The sequence below is a fragment of the Myotis lucifugus genome, unplaced genomic scaffold (assembly GCF_000147115.1).
Source record: "Myotis lucifugus unplaced genomic scaffold, Myoluc2.0 scaffold_205, whole genome shotgun sequence".
Lineage (NCBI taxonomy): Eukaryota > Metazoa > Chordata > Mammalia > Chiroptera > Vespertilionidae > Myotis > Myotis lucifugus.
In genome coordinates, this window is record NW_005871253.1 from 1,941,193 (window position 1) to 1,959,840 (window position 18,648).

General features: G+C 38.3%; 1 protein-coding gene across 4 annotated transcripts in view; it reads left to right on the forward strand.

Moving 5' to 3' along the window:
- The window catches only part of XRN2 (5'-3' exoribonuclease 2), a 74,221-nt gene that overhangs the window by 43,142 nt on the left and 12,431 nt on the right, over window positions 1-18,648 (forward strand). For 3 of the 4 annotated variants that reach the window (XM_023761267.1, XM_023761266.1, XM_006097533.3), the window contains 4 exons: window positions 532-588; window positions 9,911-9,979; window positions 10,075-10,206; window positions 12,492-12,619. In XM_023761267.1, the coding sequence (XP_023617035.1) occupies window positions 532-588; window positions 9,911-9,979; window positions 10,075-10,206; window positions 12,492-12,619 (386 nt within the window). The remainder of the gene's footprint in view (window positions 1-531; window positions 589-9,910; window positions 9,980-10,074; window positions 10,207-12,491; window positions 12,620-18,648) is intronic. The other variant, XM_023761265.1, reaches the window with a different exon arrangement.

The following is an 18,648-nucleotide window of genomic DNA, read 5'->3' on the forward strand; positions in this document are numbered from 1 at the left end:
CTTTTTTTTCTATATAATATTTGGTGGTCTTTTAACGTGATTACACTGTTTTATAATCTCAAAGGCAATTTGTGAGAGATCTTGTTACTCTGTGTTCTTGCAAAATCCTTGAAATTGTCACAACCTTAATTTTTGTCACTCTGATGGATACTTCTTGGCATCTTGTTATGTTTACAGTTGCATTTCTCTGATTATTGAGAATGAAGCCATATATTTGGTTTTCCTCATTTATAAAATACCTATTCTCTTTTTCTATTTATTTTTCTGTTCCCCAATTCCTCCTTTTGGTTTGTACATATTCTTTACAAATTATGATATAAGCCCTTTGCCCATAATTGTTTTCTGTTGATGAGATTACAAGCTAAGGAGATAGGTTTCTTTTTTAAAGATATAAATTATTATATTTTAGTTGTTGGTGTTTTTTCATGATTTCTCTTTCTTAAAGCCTAAGAAACATAGCAACATCTTATTTCCACTTATCTGAGAGGTTACACTTTACAAATAGATGCTTCTTCTCTTGTTTCTCCTTAGAGTAGTATGTTCTCCTGTTCCCATGTTACGGGATCTGACACAGAACACTGCAATCAGGTAAGTTTTCCAAAATTCATAGCATTTTGAACTTGCAAATAAGTTTAAGAAGACTTCCGATTCACAAGGAAATGGCAGCTATTATTCCACCAATGCTTTGAGACTGGAGAAGTCCCTGTGTTGCAGACTTCAGAGCAGAGCCTCTTGACTTTAAATTACATACATTGTTAAGGTTACTGATTTAACAAGCTTGTTTCTCTGCTTTCTAGTTTCCCCTGACAACCTCTAATTCTCTCTGGATTAGCAAAGTGGGAGGAGATAGAAAGTAGGAATTTCTAGGAGTAGTTTGCTCTATACGAGCAAACAAAGATCTGTATACCAGAGGCCCATACTGCTTCGCTTTGAAATAACAGACAGTTTTAAAAACTATTGTATACTTTATTTTGATTAAGATGAGATGGGATGAATTTGTGGTAATTTCAATCAAAATTTATTTTAAACTCTTAATTTCTGCTTATTTATAAACTTATTTATACCTTATTTCTTTGGTGACAGGATTTTTCTATTGAGTAAAATAATGTAAAATGTAATATGACTATTTAGAATAAAGATCTACAAACTTAATGATTTCTATAATCTATAATAATAAAAGCATAATATGCTAATTAGTCCGGACGTCCTTCCTTCCAGACAAAGCCGCAGCAGGGGCTGAGGCAGAGGCGGCAGAAGCCCCCCCCCCCACCTGCCCCTGCCACAGCAGCGGCGGGCGGGGGTTGGGGCCAAGGCCCTTGCACGAATTTCGTGCATCGGGCCTCTAGTTATTATATATAATCAATAATCTTGATGGCAGGGTTTATGTTGTCATTTTCTTAAGTCTTTAGACGAGAGTAAAGCAAACACATCCTAGCAGTTAAAGGATTTTGTAAAAACTATTCTTAAATCTTCCTTTCTCACTCATTATTTCTCTCTCAGGAAATATTTTAGATTTCTCATTGTGAGGTATAGGCATGTTTATTTTCCTATCTTTAATGGATTTAGGTAGCATGCTAGAAAGGCTTTTATTTAAAGAAAACCATTGTGAATATGGAAAATCTTCCATATTAGTTAGTTGCTTTAGTTTATCTTTTTTTTTTTTTTTTTTTTTAATTTTTTTATTGCTTAAATTATTACAAAGAGTATTACATATGTCTCCTTTTTTTTTTCCCCGCCCTTGACAATCCCCTGGCTTCCCCTTCCCCCCGCTTTAGTTTATCTTTACACATAATTTGTCCTGACTCTTTGTCTTTGGGCTCTTTTATTAACGGTAGACTTTAGAATTGTAAACCATGTTCCTGTACCCATTACAAGCAGTCTGGCTCCCACAGATCCGGTGTGGACACTGTATTAACCCTTGGGGTCTCTGGCTTGCCGCAGAGCTTCGGGCCAGTTAATCCCATCAGTTCTCTCTTTGGATTGTCATGTGTTTGCTTGTGTTCCTCAATTTCTGTGCATGTTTTCAAGGGCCTTCCTACTCAACTTTCTAATTAGGATAGAGATATTGCCCAAGGGAAGCCTTACAAAATTGACAGATCCTGGAGTTTTTGTTTGTATGATGAGGTTGTTGGTTGGTTGTTTTGGTCCTGAAAGAGCCTTTGGTATAATTTGGTGTTCATAAGAGTATTAAATTTATAAAACAAATCTCAGACTCAGGTGCGTTTAGGTGAGTTCTTCTCATCACATTATGTCTTATCTTTAGTGTTGAGAAAGTATATTATAGAGATTATTGAGGTGTCTCATAGAAGGACCTATAGAGACTATGGTTAACTATAATCTAGAAGATTTTTTTCCAGTTCTGATTTCATAAATCATTCAACCTATTAGCAGCTTAATTTTGAATAGAACTGAGCTATCTTTCTCCTCCACCATTGTAATTTGACATAGTTTATTTTTACAGTAATTCTTTGTAAACTTTAAATGTATAAATCCTGCATATAATTTTAAATTACAGAAAAGTTATTTTCCTGGTGTCATTTTATATTCTTCTGGAGTAGATAAACAGATATATGCACACACATCTTTGTTTACCTCAGACTCATGTTCCAAACTAACTTCCTTGTCCTTTGCCCCTCACCAGTTCTCCTGGCTGCTTTGTTCTTTCTGTCCCTGGACGTCCTGTTTCCCATTGCCCAGGCTTTGGAGCTTCTTATAAGTTTAGCTTCTCATGTTATATTACTCCCTATATCTGCACCACTATTCGGTAATATTTTTTTCTTTTTACAGGTGAGCCTGTTTTGTGCTTCTCTCCTGGATTACTGTAGTGATCTCCCAGCTGGTTTATTTGATTCCACCTTCCTTCCCACTGAATCTCTTGGCATTTGACATAAAGCTTATTTTTCTTAAAGACTACTGCCCTTTGGAAAACTTTGGTTACAATGTAGTGCCAGTAGAATTAAACTCTTGCTTGTTCAAGGCCTGCCATAATTTGGCAAAGCTATAGTTCTATGCCTGAACCCCCACAGTTCCTCAAGGACACCTTCTCCTTACCCAGGCTGGTCCTTTCAGTATCCCATCAACCTCTGTGCCTTCTTCCATTATTTGGAATGCTCTTTCCTTTTCTAGCCTACCCTCCATTACTTTTCTTCTCTTTTAAAGGTAATCTATAATTTATATAATCTTTGTATATTCTTTTCATCACTAGCATTGTCAGATCTTAGCATAGTTCTAAACTTAGGTAAAAGTTCAGTTGTTCATAGTGTTGGAACCAGTTTTTACCAAAGTCTTCTAAGAGCCCAAACTGCCCTGGCCAGGTGGTTCAGTTGGTTGGAACTTTGTCCTGTATACCAAAAGGTTGCTGGTTCAATTCCTGGTCGGGGCACACACTTAGGTTGCAGGTTCGATCCCCAGGCGGGATGTGTACAGGAGGCTACTGATGGATGTTTCTCTCTCTTACTCTCTCTCTCTCTAAAATCAATGAAAACATATCCTTGGGCGAGGATTAAAAAAAAAAGAAGCCCAAATTTACTTTTACAGAGGAGTGTTTCTCAAACTTTTTCACCTTTGAATGGATCAGCCAAGGTATAGAATGTTTTATATCAACAGGGAGGTTTTTTTAAAAAATGTGAATGTTTGTAAAGATGTTTCTTTTTATTATAACCACTAGAAATTCATGCATTTGGCGGGGGTGAGGGGGGGGGGGGTCCCTCAGCCTGGCCTGCACCCTCTCGCAGTCTGGCAGCCTCGGGGGATGTCAGACTGACAGCTCAGGAGCGGGCCTAAGCCAGCATTCAGACATCCTTAGTGCTGCCATGGAGGCAGGAGAGGCTTCTGCCACTGCCACTGCGCTCGCCAGCCATGAGCCCAGCTTCTGGCTGAGTGGTGCTCCCTCTGTGGTCAGTGCACATCGTAGTGACCGGTTGTTCCACCATTCGGTCGATTTGCATATTAGCCTTTTATTATGTAGGATTACTGTAGTGATCTTAAGGCTTGTAGTTGGCAAGCAGATAGTTTGAAATCCAAAGCCTGAAAGAAGTAGAGTACATGCAATCAGTAACAGACTTAATGTTTGAAAACACTTGGGAGGGTTTAACTTGCACTGCCTGTAGTACTTTATAGGACACTGAACTGCTTAACCTCTTCAGGTAGAATGTCAGAAAAGATGTCTTAAGTCCTATATAAACTCCTTAAGTGTTTTAAAATGTTAAGTATCCTATATAATAAAAGGGTAATATGCAAATTGACCCTTACAGTAGGAAGATCGGTCGCTATGATGTGACCTGACCACCAGGGGGCAGACGCTCAACACAGGAACTGAAACCCTGGTGGTCAGTGCACTCCCACAGCGGGAGCTCCACTCAGCCACAAGCTGGGCTGTTAGCTGCGAGTCCAGCAGCGGTGGCAGGAGCTGAGGGACCCCCACGAGTGCATGAATTTTTGTGCACCAGGCCTCTAGTATGAATCATAAAATTTTCTCTTTAAGAACAGTTTGCATCGGTATGCTGATTTAGCATTAATTTTCCTCAATGTACAAGGAAAAGGTAGAGGAAAAATTAAACTTGATATTGAGTTTTCTGCTTTCTTTGTGAAGTGTGCTAGCACTCTCAAACAATACAATTTTCTAAGGATAATTCTTAAAATGAACTGAATTGGAAGAAGGTGTTGTACATTCTATTCCTTTTCCATTGAGACTTGGCTACACTACTACACTATTTTCTTCTTATAAATAGTTTTAAAGTGCTGCTTGTGGTACAAGTAAAACCACTGTTCAGTTTTCTTTCAAACATACTTAGCTTTTAAATTTATATTTATTTGTCCTTGCTGTGTTTATGAAGACAGGTGATGAAAATAATAGGTTATCTGCCAAGGAAGGGATCCATTATGCTACTCCTGGGTCAGAGCTGGTCTGGTGGATAGAACCTTATACTGGGTATGTCAGCATTTTTCCACCTGGAACAAATGGTGAAAAATACTTCTCCTGTTTAGCGAATTAGATGAAACAATATAAATCAAAGCACAATTCTCTTAGCTCAGTAGCCTGCTGAGTCCTTAAGCTGTTCTGTTAACTCATTTCCTCCCTGACAGTGCTTCTGTCTTATCTCGGTTTTACTGCTTTCCTTCCCCTGATAAACTCTCCATTATTAATCACTTTTGTTTCTGGTGGTGGAAATTTGTTAAGGCCTGATCTGGATTGTTTCCCCTTTATGATTTCCAGTATTTTTATTTCTGTATTTTATTAAATAAAATTACTTTTATTATTTTTAATCCTCTACCTATAAGAATTTGAATTACATAAATCTGAAAAACTCAGGAATTTCCAAAATTTGGATGAAATGAAAGTTATTCTCTGGTTTTTGCTTAATGGGTTCCTGCCTTTCGAGGTTTATTCAAGTTGTGGCTTATATTATCACATTGGAAAAGTGCAGTTGAGTTGTGCTCTAGCTTCTTTTGTTATTTAGTTATTTCTAAAAACAATTCTTAGTATATATTTTTGGAAACAAATTAAAATACTAAAATCTCTTAATAAGTGAAAGGTTAACTCATTTTAGAAAAGAGTAAGTCTTCAAACTGTTCTCAAAGATCCAATGGAAAAGAATGCTTTACTCTTTGAGATCATTAATAGTGTCCATTGTCCCTTCAGTAGGGACCTCCACGCTTACTTTCAGATACTCCTTTTCTGTCTCCTAGTGGTTTGCACCATGTATATAGATAACTCTGTTAAGTACGATTATGAGAAGAACTAAGGAAGATCTTGGAGATAGTTTTCCTATTAGCTTGGAAATATTTCTCCTTATTGAGCATGAATAAAGGAATTTTAAAAACAATTTTATTGAGGAATAATTGGCATACAGTAAAGTGCACATATGCACATATTTGCCAGATAAAAGGATCTGTTTTCCTTCATCTTGAGCCCTCACCTGAATGTACTCTTTATTTTGTTTCCAGCCCTGCTTACCCAACAAGCATATGTTGAAGCTCCTTTTGGTTCTTTCCCCCTGCTCTCACACACTGCTGCTGGGTGGTTCTTTCTGAATTGCATCTTTGATTGCATTTACTTCCTTACTGACATCTTGAAGGAGCTTCACGTCATAGTCAGAACAAGCCCTTCACAACAATATCCCAGTTCAACCATCCTGTCTTACTGCCCACTCTGTTCACATACTTTGGCACTCCAATCCAGCCCTTCACAACTGGGGTCCCATCTGAGAATTAAGTCGGAGAACTTACAGCCTCCGTTGCATGTAATGAGTCAGTTTGTGTCCTGTGCCTTTACAATGATACGAGTTACGTATCTTGGAAGCATTGAGGCGGTAGTCACTCAAAATCATTTTTGAGGGCTTGCTTCTCTCCCAGATCCCTATTAAGAAGGCTGTGCCAATTAAACTGAACTACTCCTTGGTCCTGGGACCCCTTTCAATGTCTTTGTTCCATTATTTCCTCTGCCATCCTATAACCATAACCTTTGGGATGATGATGTTTTCCTTGGTCTCCTTACTCTACCCCAGGGGTCCTCAAACTACGGCCCACAGGCCACATGCGGCCCGCCGAAAACATTTATCCGGCCTGCTGGGTGTTTCTGCCACCGCTGTGTGCATAGGAATTTGTTCATAGTTTTTTTTAAACTATAGTCCGGCCCTCCAACGGTCTGAGGGACAGTGAACTGGCCCCCTGTTTAAAAAGTTTGAGGACCCCTGCTCTACCCCCTTACACACATGCTATTATCCCACACTCACAAAAACTTGTGTGGGGGAGATGTGTGCACACACATGCTTTGACTCCGAGCCTGTTGTTGCCTTTTTCACTTTATTCCTTATAAAACTAATTAGACATTTCCTATTTATTAGAAAAAGAGGCAAGCTCAATGCGTTTATACCTCCACTCCCACCATGAGACTATGTATGCAGTGGGCACTGTGAAAGTTGCTTGGGCTGACAAGTCCTGCTGACACAGAGATAACTGCTTTGAGATACTTTACTTATAAATCTTGCCTTATTACCAATTTTCTTTTTACTTTGTGTTTGCAGAGCACTAATGAGACCAAATACTTAAATACTGTTTTCTCTATCACTCTCTTAAACTTTTAACACTGCCTGTTCTGACTTGCCCTGCCTAAGCCACCTTGCCCAATAGAAAATATTTGCAATAAAGACAGTTAGTTACTAGTGAAAAGTGAGTTGTAAGAGGAACAGATAGAGTAAATGAAGCCCAGCTGTTCTTGAGCTCATGGCATTTTTATGATAAATGAAACTATTTTTGTGTACTTAAAATATAATTAAATCATACTGCAAGGGAAGTTTATAACAGATGGGTCCTAATTATTTATTTTTTAATACTTTTTAATTTTTTTTTTTTTAGTTTCAGAGAGAAAAAGGGAGAGAGGGATAGAAACATCAATGATGAGAGAGAACCATTGATCAGCTACCTCCTGCACACCTCCTACTGGGGATTGAGCCTCAACCCAGGCATGTGTCCTGACCGGAAATACAACCATGATCTCCTGGTTCACAGGTCGATGCTCAACCACTGACCCACACTAGCCAGGTGGGTCCTAATAATTTTAAGTGCCAGTATTTGAAGAGAAAAAAATTAGTTATCTAAAATGTCAACCAGTGCCGTAGCTGGTTTGGCTCAGTGGATGGAGCGTCGGCCTGTGGACTGAAGGGTCCCAGGTTCGATTCCGGCCAAGGGCACATGCCTGGGTTGCGGGGTTGATCCCCAATAGGGGGCGTGCAGGAGGCAGCCAGTCAATGATTCTTTCTTATCATTGATGTTTCTATCTCTCCCTCTCCCTTCCTCTCTGAAATCAATAAAGAAATATATATACTTTAAAAAAAAAATGTCAACCATGCTGAAACCGGTTTGGCTCAGTGGATAGAGCGTCGGCCTGTGGACTGAAAGGTCCCAGGTTCGATTCCGGTCAAGGGCATGTACCTTGGTTGCGGGCACATCCCCAGTAGGAGATGTGCAGGAGGCAGCTGATCGATGTTTCTAACTCTCTATCTCTCTCCCTTCCTCTCTGTAAAAAATCAATAAAATATATATTTAAAAAAAAAAAGTGTCAACCAGTGCCCTAGCTTGTTTGGCTCAGTGGATGGAGCATCAGCCTGCAAACTGAAGGGTCCCACGTTCAATTCCAGTCGTGGGCACATGTCTGGGTTGCAAGCTTAATCCCCAGGTGGGGGGGGCGTGCAGGAGGCAGCCAATCAGTGATTCTCATCATTGATGTTTTTATCTCTCCCTTTCCTTTCCTCTCTGAAATCAGTAAAAATATTTTATTGCAGACCAGTAGTTTTATTGCTAGCTTTACCCAATGGCCAGATAAGTTTCTATTGAACGAATACAAAAAAACGTTTTACATAAATGTTAAAGGAACACTTTAAAATTAAATACCCATTGCATTTTGAAGTTATTTACTACATGTTCTTACAAGCTAATATCTTCTTAAAGTATGATAATTTGTAAAACACTGTATAATTTGAAGCGAGAATTCTTGTGATCGGTCCGCAATGCGTTAAATAAATAAATAAATAAATAAATAAATAAATAAATCAAATGTCAACCAATTCATTAAAACCTTTTAAACTGTAATTTGTAATCATTGGAGGAATTTTGGAAAATATTAAAAAACACAAAGAAAGAAAGGAGATGGTTGATTATGCAGAGAATATCACTGGTGACCCTTTGCTAAATATATGTCTGGTCCCTTGTGAATATATATTTTCCCATGTCATTATTCTATTAGTAAAATGTTTAAAATACCAACTAAGTATTTTTAGGAAGAAGCATAGTTTCTATTATTCATGCACTTTAAGTTTTACAGTTTTTTCACCTGATGAATACTAATGTTATAAGCATCCTTAAGTATAAATCAGACACACATCCAGGATCCCAGAGAGGCATTGCTTTGTCAGAAGGACAACTATTGTACTTACCAACCTTTGAATGGACTCATATACATACCACCAGAGAGGAAGTTTGACCCAGCTTATTATACTCAAAGTTGGACTGTACAGCCTTATAAAAGAAGTCTTTGCATAATTTTCAAATGTGACTGTTTCATTATAAAACACCCATTAGTAGAGCAGAATACAGGGTTCAACTGGAAAGCTTAGTGTCACCCCTTCCCTCGCCACCCCCCCACCCCCCAATATTTGTGTGTATTTTTTTATTTTACAAACCAGAGGCCCGGTGCATGACATTTGTGCACTGGGGGTGGGGGGTGGGGCGCAGGGCCTCAGCCCGGCCTGCACCCTCTGGCAGTGCAGGGGCCCTCCGGGGATGTCCAACTGACATCCCCCCTGGGGAGCGGGCCTAAGCTGGCAGTTGGACATCCTTAATGCTGCTGTGGGGGTGGGAGAGGCTCCCGCCACCGCCACTGTGCTTGCCAGCTGTGAGCCCTGCTCAGGGCTTCTGGCTGAGCATTGCTCCCCCTGTGAGAGCGCACTGACCACCAGGGGGCAGCTCCTGCGTTGAGCGTCTGGCCCCTGGTGGTCAGTGCGCATCATAGTGACCGGTCATTCCCCCGTTTGGTTGATTTGCATATTATCCTTTAATTATATAGGATGTTTCTATTGATGTTCGTATCTTTTCCTATTGCAACAAGACCTGATTTTCCTTAAAATGCTAGAGGGAGAGTCTTTGCCAGGGACTGAACAAAATGGAAGATTTTTTTGGGTTGAGGCCATGTCTACTAAAGATCTGTGATCACCCACAATTAGCTAGAATTTCCCACAGAAAGTTACATGAAGGCTAAGAATTAGCAACAGTTTGGTGAGGAAGATATTTATTGACTAAAATAATTTTTGAAGACTTGTGAATTTTAGTTATTCTGTTTAAACATTAGAAGAATCTCAGTTTATGTGGTGGTTAAATCAGGCTAATCACTAAATTGTGTATTGTTCTTTTCTAGTATTAATTTTAAAGACCCACAGTTTGCCGAAGATTACATTTTTAAAGCTGTAATGCTTCCGGGAGCAAGGTAACAACAATGCAGTTATAAAATATAAACTATCTAGATTTGTTTTTTTATGAACAATGTTTATCTCTGTAACTCTTGTATTTTCAAATGGTCAGAAAACCAGCACCGGTACTGAAACCTGGTGACTGGGAAAAATCCAGCAATGGACGGCAGTGGAAGCCCCAGCTTGGCTTCAATCGGGACCGGCGGCCTGTCCACCTGGATCAGGCAGCATTCAGGACTTTGGGGTGAGTGTTAGGCTCCTGTCATTTGTATATTTTGCTTTTTCTGACCCAGCCACAAAGCACTAAGTCAGTATTTATGCCACAGATACTTTATGAGACTATTCAGTACAACTTTTTTGCAGATATTTTAATGACTTTCATCCTTCCCTGTTTTTCTTCTGTTTTTAAATTCACTGCTCTTTCTTTGGTTTATGTATTACTTTATGTGTTGTTTGAGAATTCCACTGTTTTCTCTTTTAAAATTTTGCTATTCTGATAGTTATTTCAAGAGAGTAAAACAATCTTTTTATTTTTAAGAAAGTTTTAGCTGAATTAATGACAGAATCCCTTTAAAGTGTTAAGCAGGACGTGAATACACAAAGCCACCAGTTTCCTAGATTTTTGCTTAACCATTATTTGAACAGCAGTGCCTCATTGTTGTTGAATTTTCATTTCTTTGTCTGTTAGATTGAGTCTCTCTTAACATGTCTATTAGTAACGTATTTCCTCTTATGTGAATTTCCAATTTTTATACTGTGCCCTTATGAGCTATTTGTCTTTTTCCTAGTTACTGAGGGAACTCCATATAGAGAGGGAGACCTTAAAACAATAACAGGTGACAAGATGGGATAAAAAGAACAACAGGCTGGGGGAAATATTAATGAGCTATTGTTTATGAATTAATGATAACTCATAAATAGATATTTTCAATACATTGGAAAACCTTAAGATTCAAAATACGATTTAGACATTAGGTCACCATCAGCATGTACTTAATACAATGAATAGTAAGGCACAGTGAATGTGGCATAGTAAGTGGTTAAGAGCATGATTTTAGATCCTAAATGTCTGGGCTCAAATGCTTTTTCTACCACTTGATATTTTTTTGCAAGTTACTGAACCAGTCTATGCCTTTGTTACCTATATGTAAAATGGGAATAATAATTATACCTACTTTATAAAGTTGTAGTGAGGATTAAGCTAATGTTTAGCAAATGCTTAGAATAGATCTCAACACTGGAAATGTTAGCTGTTGTGGTTGATTGTTTTAGAAGCCTTTATTCCTAATAATAGAAGAAATGCAAATTTAAAATACTATTTTTTTAAAATATAGATTTTTATTCATTTCAGAGAGGGAGGAAGAGGGAGCGAGAGATAGAAACATCAATGATGAGAGGGAATCATTCATCGGCTGCTTTTTGTACGTCCCACACGGGGGATTGAGCCTGCAACCCAGGCATGTGCCTTGACCGGGAATCGAGCCATGACCTCCTGGTTCATAGGTCGATGCTCAATCACTGAGCCATGCTGGCTGGGCTAATATATTCTTAAGATATCTTTTTGCATTATTTCAACTGTTTTCTAAAGCAACATAGAAGTACCTCTAACTAGAGTACTGAGTTCTGAAGATGCTCTTAGATACAAGTTTCTAATTTTTGGAATTTATCCTGAGAAAATAATTGTAGAGGAGCATAAAGTTACATGCCTAATTACCTCCAGAGCCTTGTTATCTGTAATGCTAGTACTAAATGAGAGGAATGGTTTAGTAAAATATGAGACATGAACATTGGAAAGTATTCTGTAGTTATATATATACATATACATATATATATATATATGTTACAGTTCTGAACACTATGAAAGATATAGGGAAATGTTTGATATATTAAATTGGAAAAGAAAAAAGCACGATATAGAGTAGAGTAGTGTATACTGTCGGCCCTCTGTATCCACAGGTTTCATTTCATGGATTCAACCAACTTGGGATCAAAAATATTGTGGGGGTTAAGCTTCCAAAATTCCAAAAGCAAAACTTGAATTTGCCCCATGTTAAGTACTACACCTGAGTCCATGTGAATGAAGTGATCATAAGCATACCCTGGTATAGCTTATATGGAAATACAGGTTATGTACAGATATTAGACCATTTTATATAAGGGACTCCTTGGATTTTGGTGTCCCCAAGTGGTCCTAGTCCCAAAACCCCAGGTACGAAGAGACAGCTGTATACTGATAGAGCACAATTGAAATACAATGCAAAAAAAGAATAAACTAATTTTTGCTTACAGTAATTAATTAATGTTTAAATGATTATCCATTAAGAATCTTGGTGGGGCAAATGAATATTTGCTGTCACATTAATATCAGCTACTATTTTGAACTTGGTTAATCTTTTAAATTTGTGTTATCTTAATTAGATCTTATCGTAAAGAGATGGCAACTAGCACTTGTTTAATTTGTGTCCGCTGTGATGTGATGGATATCTCTGGATATAATTTTTTATTCTGGTTGGGTGGGTTCTTTTACAGCCATGTCATGCCAAGAGGCTCAGGAACTGGCATGTACAGCAATGCTGCGCCACCGCCTGTAAATTATCAGGGAAACTTATACAGGCCGCTGTTGAGAGGACAAGCCCAGATTCCAAAACTTATGTCAAGTAAGTTTTTACTAGTTGGTTATTTTACATGCTAAATTGAATATTACACAAAGGTTGGTTGCTAATTGGTTGCTAAATCTTTATTGCTGAAAAAAAGATTCATTGTATCCATGCAGAAATAGTGGTCTTAAAAATATACAATTTAGAAGGATTATAAGAGAATACTTCATGTAGTCTTAAGATATTTTTACTGTATATAAATAGTTAATTGAATGTATGAGTTGGATTTCTTATTTTCGTGTATAAATCTTCTTTTGAGTGAGTATATGCAAAAAGATAGTGGATGCATTGCTGTTTATTAATACAAGTAGTGAGGCAAATTACATCACATGCAATAGATATGTAATAACCACTTAATTGAAAGAAACCAGTGTCCCTTTCTTGAACAAATTGTATCTCAGAACCACCCAATATGAAGTCAGGCATTGCTTTGGTAGGAATATGCCTTTAATACTGTGGTTCTGAGAAGACTGGTTTTTTCCTGACCCCTTATAACTTGTTTCGAGGACAGAAGTGGTTCAGAAATGGTAACCATGAAAATAATTACATGGCATTTGGATTGCAGTGGAATAGGGACAAAATAGTTAAATGTTAGGCTTCATAAATTTTGCATTAATTTTAAATTGTATCCCCATTTAATGTTATTTTTGAGCTCCGTGGCTGTGTGCTGCCTTATCAAGAAAGTCTTAAGTCATGTGTCGTTTTCAAAACCACTTTCTTCATGAAGCCCTTTCTTCTTCATTCCTGGTTGTCTGCTTGCTACCTAACCAGATATCATCAACCTCTGAGCCACACTGGCCAGGCCTAGGTTGCTTTTATAACTTGGCTATTGTAAACAGTGTTAAAACGAACTTAAGAGTACATATGTCTATTCAAATTATTTTCATTTTAATCAGATAAATACCCAGAAGTGGAATTGCTGGGTCATACAGTAGCTCTATTTTTAATATTTTGAGGAATCATCATACTGTTTTCCATAGTGGCTATTCTAGTTTACAATCCCACCAACAGTGCACAATGATTCCCTTTTCTCCACATCCTCATCAACACTTGTTATTTGTTGTCTTTTTGATACCTCATTCTGACAGGTGTGAGGTGATATCTCATTGTAGTTTTAATTTTCATTTCCCTGACTATTTGTGATTTGAGCATCTTTAATTTTTTTAATTTAAATTCTTTATTGTTGAAAGTATTACATATGTCTCCTTTTCCCCCCCATTGACCTCTCCCTGGCCGCTCCCATCCCCAAGCACATATTTGAGCATCTTTTAATGTGCCTGTTGACCATGTCTATGTCTTCTTTGCAGGAGGCAGCTGATCGATGTTTCTCTCTCATCGATGTTTCTAACTCTCTATCTCTCTCCCTTCCTCTCTGTAAAAAATCAATAAAATATATTTTTAAAAAAATAAATAAATAAATAAATAAATTCTTTATTGTTGAAAGTATTACATATGTCTCCTTTTCCCCCCATTGACCTCTCCCTGGCCGCTCCCATCCCCCAGCACATATTTGAGCATCTTTTAATGTGCCTGTTGACCATGTCTATGTCTTCTTTGAAGAAATATCTATTGTTTGGTTTTTGATGTAAAGTTGATGAGTTCTTTATATATTTGGGGTATTAACCCCTTATAGGATAAATCATTGTTTGCAAATTTCATTTCTCATTCAGTAGATCTCCTTTTAGTTTTGTTGATGGTTTCCTTCACTGTGTAAAAGCATTTTAATTTGATGTTATCTCATTTGTTTATTTTTGCTTTTGTTGCCTTTGCCTGAGAAGACATCCAAAAAAATATTGCTAAGACTGATGTCAGAAAGTTTACTGCCTTTGTTTTCTTCTAGGAGTTTTATGGTTTCATGTCTTATATTTAAGTCTTTAATCCATTTTGTGTTCATTTTTGTATAAAGTATAAGGAAATGGTCTAGTTTGAATTTTTTTTTTTTTTGCATCTTTCTGTCCAGTATTTCCACCACTGTTTAAGAGGCTGTCTTTATCTCATTGTATTTTCTTGCCTCTGTTGTCTCCTGGTATTAGTAATGTGTACTGTTCCTTTTTTCTTCTTGAATAGTGTTGTGAGGGTCTATTTAATATTGTTGGTTTCGTTTTTTGTGTTTTTTTCCATTGAACTAACTTTTAGCTTTGTGGGCATTCCCCTCCCCCCGATTGTATGTTGGTTTTCTATTAATTTCTGCTTTTGTCTTCTTTATTCCCTTCTATTTTCTTTGGAATTAAATTGCTATTCTTTTTTCTGATTTTTGGAGATGGAAACAACGTAATTTATTTGCAGTCTTTCATATCTAATATATATGCACTTGAGTACTATGAATTTCACTTTAGCTTCATGTCATATATATTCCTTTTATTTTGTGTCATATATTCATTGTCATTCAGTTCATAATATTCCTGATTCCCACTTTCAGAATTATATACACACTAGAGGCCTGGCACATGAAATTTGTGCACAGGTACAGTCCCTAGGCCTGGCCTGCAATCAGGGCCATCTTCCCTGGCTGCCAGCAGCCAGCCCTGCCCCCCACCACCATCCACCCCCTGTTCCCTGGTCGCCATCAGGGTATCGGAGCCTGCCGGCTGCGGGGGAGGGACTGAGATGTTGGCCATTCCCGACTGGCGGGGCGGGGCCCTTGGCCTGGTGCCACCCGCATCCACCACCACCCACCCCCAGTTCCCCTTTTGCCATCGGGTGATTGGAGCCTGCCAGCCAGGGGGAGAGACCAAGAGGTTAGCAGTTCCCGCCCGCTTGCCAGCCACGTCCCCCGTCGCCACCCAGCTCCAGTTCCCCATTTTCCATTCCCCATCGGGCAATTGGAGCCTGCTGCTGGGGGAAGGACCGAGAGGTTGGCGGGGGCCTGCGGGCTGGGGGCACCTCCTGTGTTGAGCGTCTGCCCCCTGGTGGTCAGCGCGTGTCATAGCGACCGGTTGTTCCGCCGTTTGGTCGATAAATGTAAACTATACAAATAGTATTGCTGGATGAAAAGTTATGTTGAATTTCTGAACTTTTGGTTAATATCACCACATTAATCTCCAGATAAGAGCATACCCATTTATATTTCCTGTAGCAACAGATGACAATTTCTAATTTCCTAACTCCCACCAATATCAGGTGTTACCATTTTTTAAAAGTTCTTGCTAATTTGATAAGCAAGGAAGATTATCTTAATTTTAAAGTATGATTTTTTTAAAAATTGCTGCTTTGATCACATTTTTACTAATCAGTTTTTCTTTCATAAATTGCCTGTTCTTATTAATGTGTGTGCAAGTTTTTCTCTGTATTTGTAGGAGCATTTAAAGTCTCATTTTAAGCAGAAGAGTGCTGTTAAATCTCCTTTCTAGAACCACAATTCTATTGGTTATGGAAGATACTTGATGGTGGTTCTAATTAGGGAGAGATAATTAATGAAGGTCAGAAGTAGTCTGTGGCCAAGTGGATTCAGAGTGGAGAAGGAACCTGAAGGGTTGGATAATTGAATGTGATAAGTGAGGGAGAGAGAAGTTTCAAATGAGGCTCATGTGTGCACTGTGGATACCTGAGTGACTAATGAGGCCTTTAACAGAATTTGGAAACCCAGGAGGGTGAAGAAATATAAAAAAATATGATGAATCTGATTTTTGTAGAGGTTAAAGTCATCTGCTATAAGTTAAATTTGTGTCCATTACTTGCTCAAGAGAGAAGATGAGTGGGGAGAAAATTGGGAATTATCTGCATATAAACCAGAAATATAAAAGTTCAAGAAAGATGTCTGGCCAGTGTGGCACAGTAGTTGAGCATCAACCTATGAACCAGGAGGTCATGGTTCAATTCCCGGTCAAGGCACATGCCCAGGTTGTGGGCTCGATCCTCCTTGTGGGGCATGCAGGAGGCAGCCAATCAGGGATTCTCTCTCATCATAGATCTCTCTCCTGTCCTCTCTGAAATCAGTAAAAATATATTTTAAAAAGTAGTTCAAGAAAGATAGATAGATCAATGAATTTTAATTGCCCTCGGTTATAAGAGAACCTAGAAAAACTTGGGGTTGTGAGGTTGAACTTCCTGGAAGGTAAGGATGTCATACATATCACAGATTATTCCCTGATAACCTTTGTAGGAGATGTGTTGGATAAATAATTGGCCTAATCTGGAATGGTCATTGCTGGATAGTAAATGGTCACAGTTGAATGATATGCCCAGACAAATGACTGCTTTCAAGGAAGGAAATTCCATGTTCTGTGATTTCCCCTCCTTCTCCCCCCATACTCTTTATGCATAGTTCAGCATATGATTTGACTTTTGTTTTCTTTACTGTCTTTAAGACTTTTCTGGCATATTTTTTTCATGGTCTATTGTGACCTCTAGATTTCATATTTATGTAGACAGAACTATCTGTCCTTCAGTCCATCTATCTCTTCATCCATACCTCTCTGTCTTTATCTTATTTTAATTTTTATCTGATCCTTATATTTATGATTTGTTGAATACTCAATCTTCTAGGGTAGTATTACCATTTTAAAAAGAGCAGTGATTTCAAATATTTTAACCAAGATCTTTTTTTCTTCTCCCTATGAATCCCTGTTTGTCAAGATGCTTACTACCAAAGTGTAGTTAAGCATGTGTTAAGTATACTTATTTTCCCTTCCTGTCTTCATTAGATATCTATATATATAAAAGCCTAATATGCAAAGTGTCCCCTTGGGAGTTCAACTGACTGGGAGTTCGATCACTCGCAATGACGTGTGCTGACCACCAGGGGCGACGTGGAACAAAGGAAGGCCACAGCTGGCAGCCAGGGAAGGGAGGCCCTGGCCGGCAGCCGATAGGGACCCTACCTGTGCACAAATTTCGTGCACTGGGCCTCTAGTGTGTAATAATGTTAATTCTAAACTTTCAAAACGTTGAAAGTTTTAAAATCCCTAATCCTGTCTTCTTGAAAAACCCTAAGCCTCTGACCCTCCTGATTGAGGAGGTGGTTCTCCATTGGTCCTTCTGAAATAAAATAACATGAAGCAGCATCTCAGCCAGCAAGTGCGTGTGAAACTTGGAGTAGCATAGTGTAGTGGGAGTGATCCTGTAGCTTTCACTCTGTCTCTTAATAGCCTGTGATCTCAAGCAGGTTTTTGTCTATAATCCTGTTTCCTCATTTCTTAAATGATGCAGAAAATACCCATCTCACAGAATATTCACAATAACTGTGTTTACGTTATTAAGCACTTGAAGCAGTACCTGGTACATAATAAGTACTATGAAAATATTAAATGATTTTTTTTAAGTCTGATTTCTTTTTATATAATTTTGAACTTTAACATTTGGTCAGAAAGAATTTTAGTGAAATTAACATTTAAACCATTTTATCAGTCTTGTAAAATGTTTTAAGTATAGCTGTCTTTTAAAGATATATTTTTTTAGTGATTTCAGAGAGGAAGGGAGGAGAGAGAGATTAGAAACATCAATGATTCGAGAGTCATTGATTGGCTGCCTCCTACAGGCTCCCTATTGGAGATCAAGCCCCACCATCCAGTCCTGTGCCCTGACTGGGAATTGAACCATGACCTCCTGGTTCATAGGTTGACTTTCAACCCCTGAGCCAAGCAAGCTGGTCGGGTGCTATTTTCTTTACACACAAGAAGGGCCATTTGGTCGTACTGCCAACTCTGTCAAGTGTCTGCTGGAGGTGTTTTTTACTATTGGTCTTTGATTTGTGTTTGGTGTGTAGTTTTTGGCTGATGAGTAATTGTCCGGTTTTTGATAATTTCTTGGAGTGAAGTGCAACCCTGAGTACTCAGTAAGTATGAATAGAGCATTTTTGTTTCTACAACCCAAAGAACCTAATATATCACTTCTCTTAATTTCAGACTGTAAACTTGTCAATTAGCCCCATTTGAAATGTGATTTTTGATTAGGGCAATCAGTAAATATGGAATTTTTCAGCGATTGCCATGCTGATTAGGTAAATTGCCACTTGAGTTATTGGCGAAGTCTTGGTTTGTGTGGTCTTAGAAGCTCTAGAAAATGGATACGTTTTTAAAGACCAAAGGAAA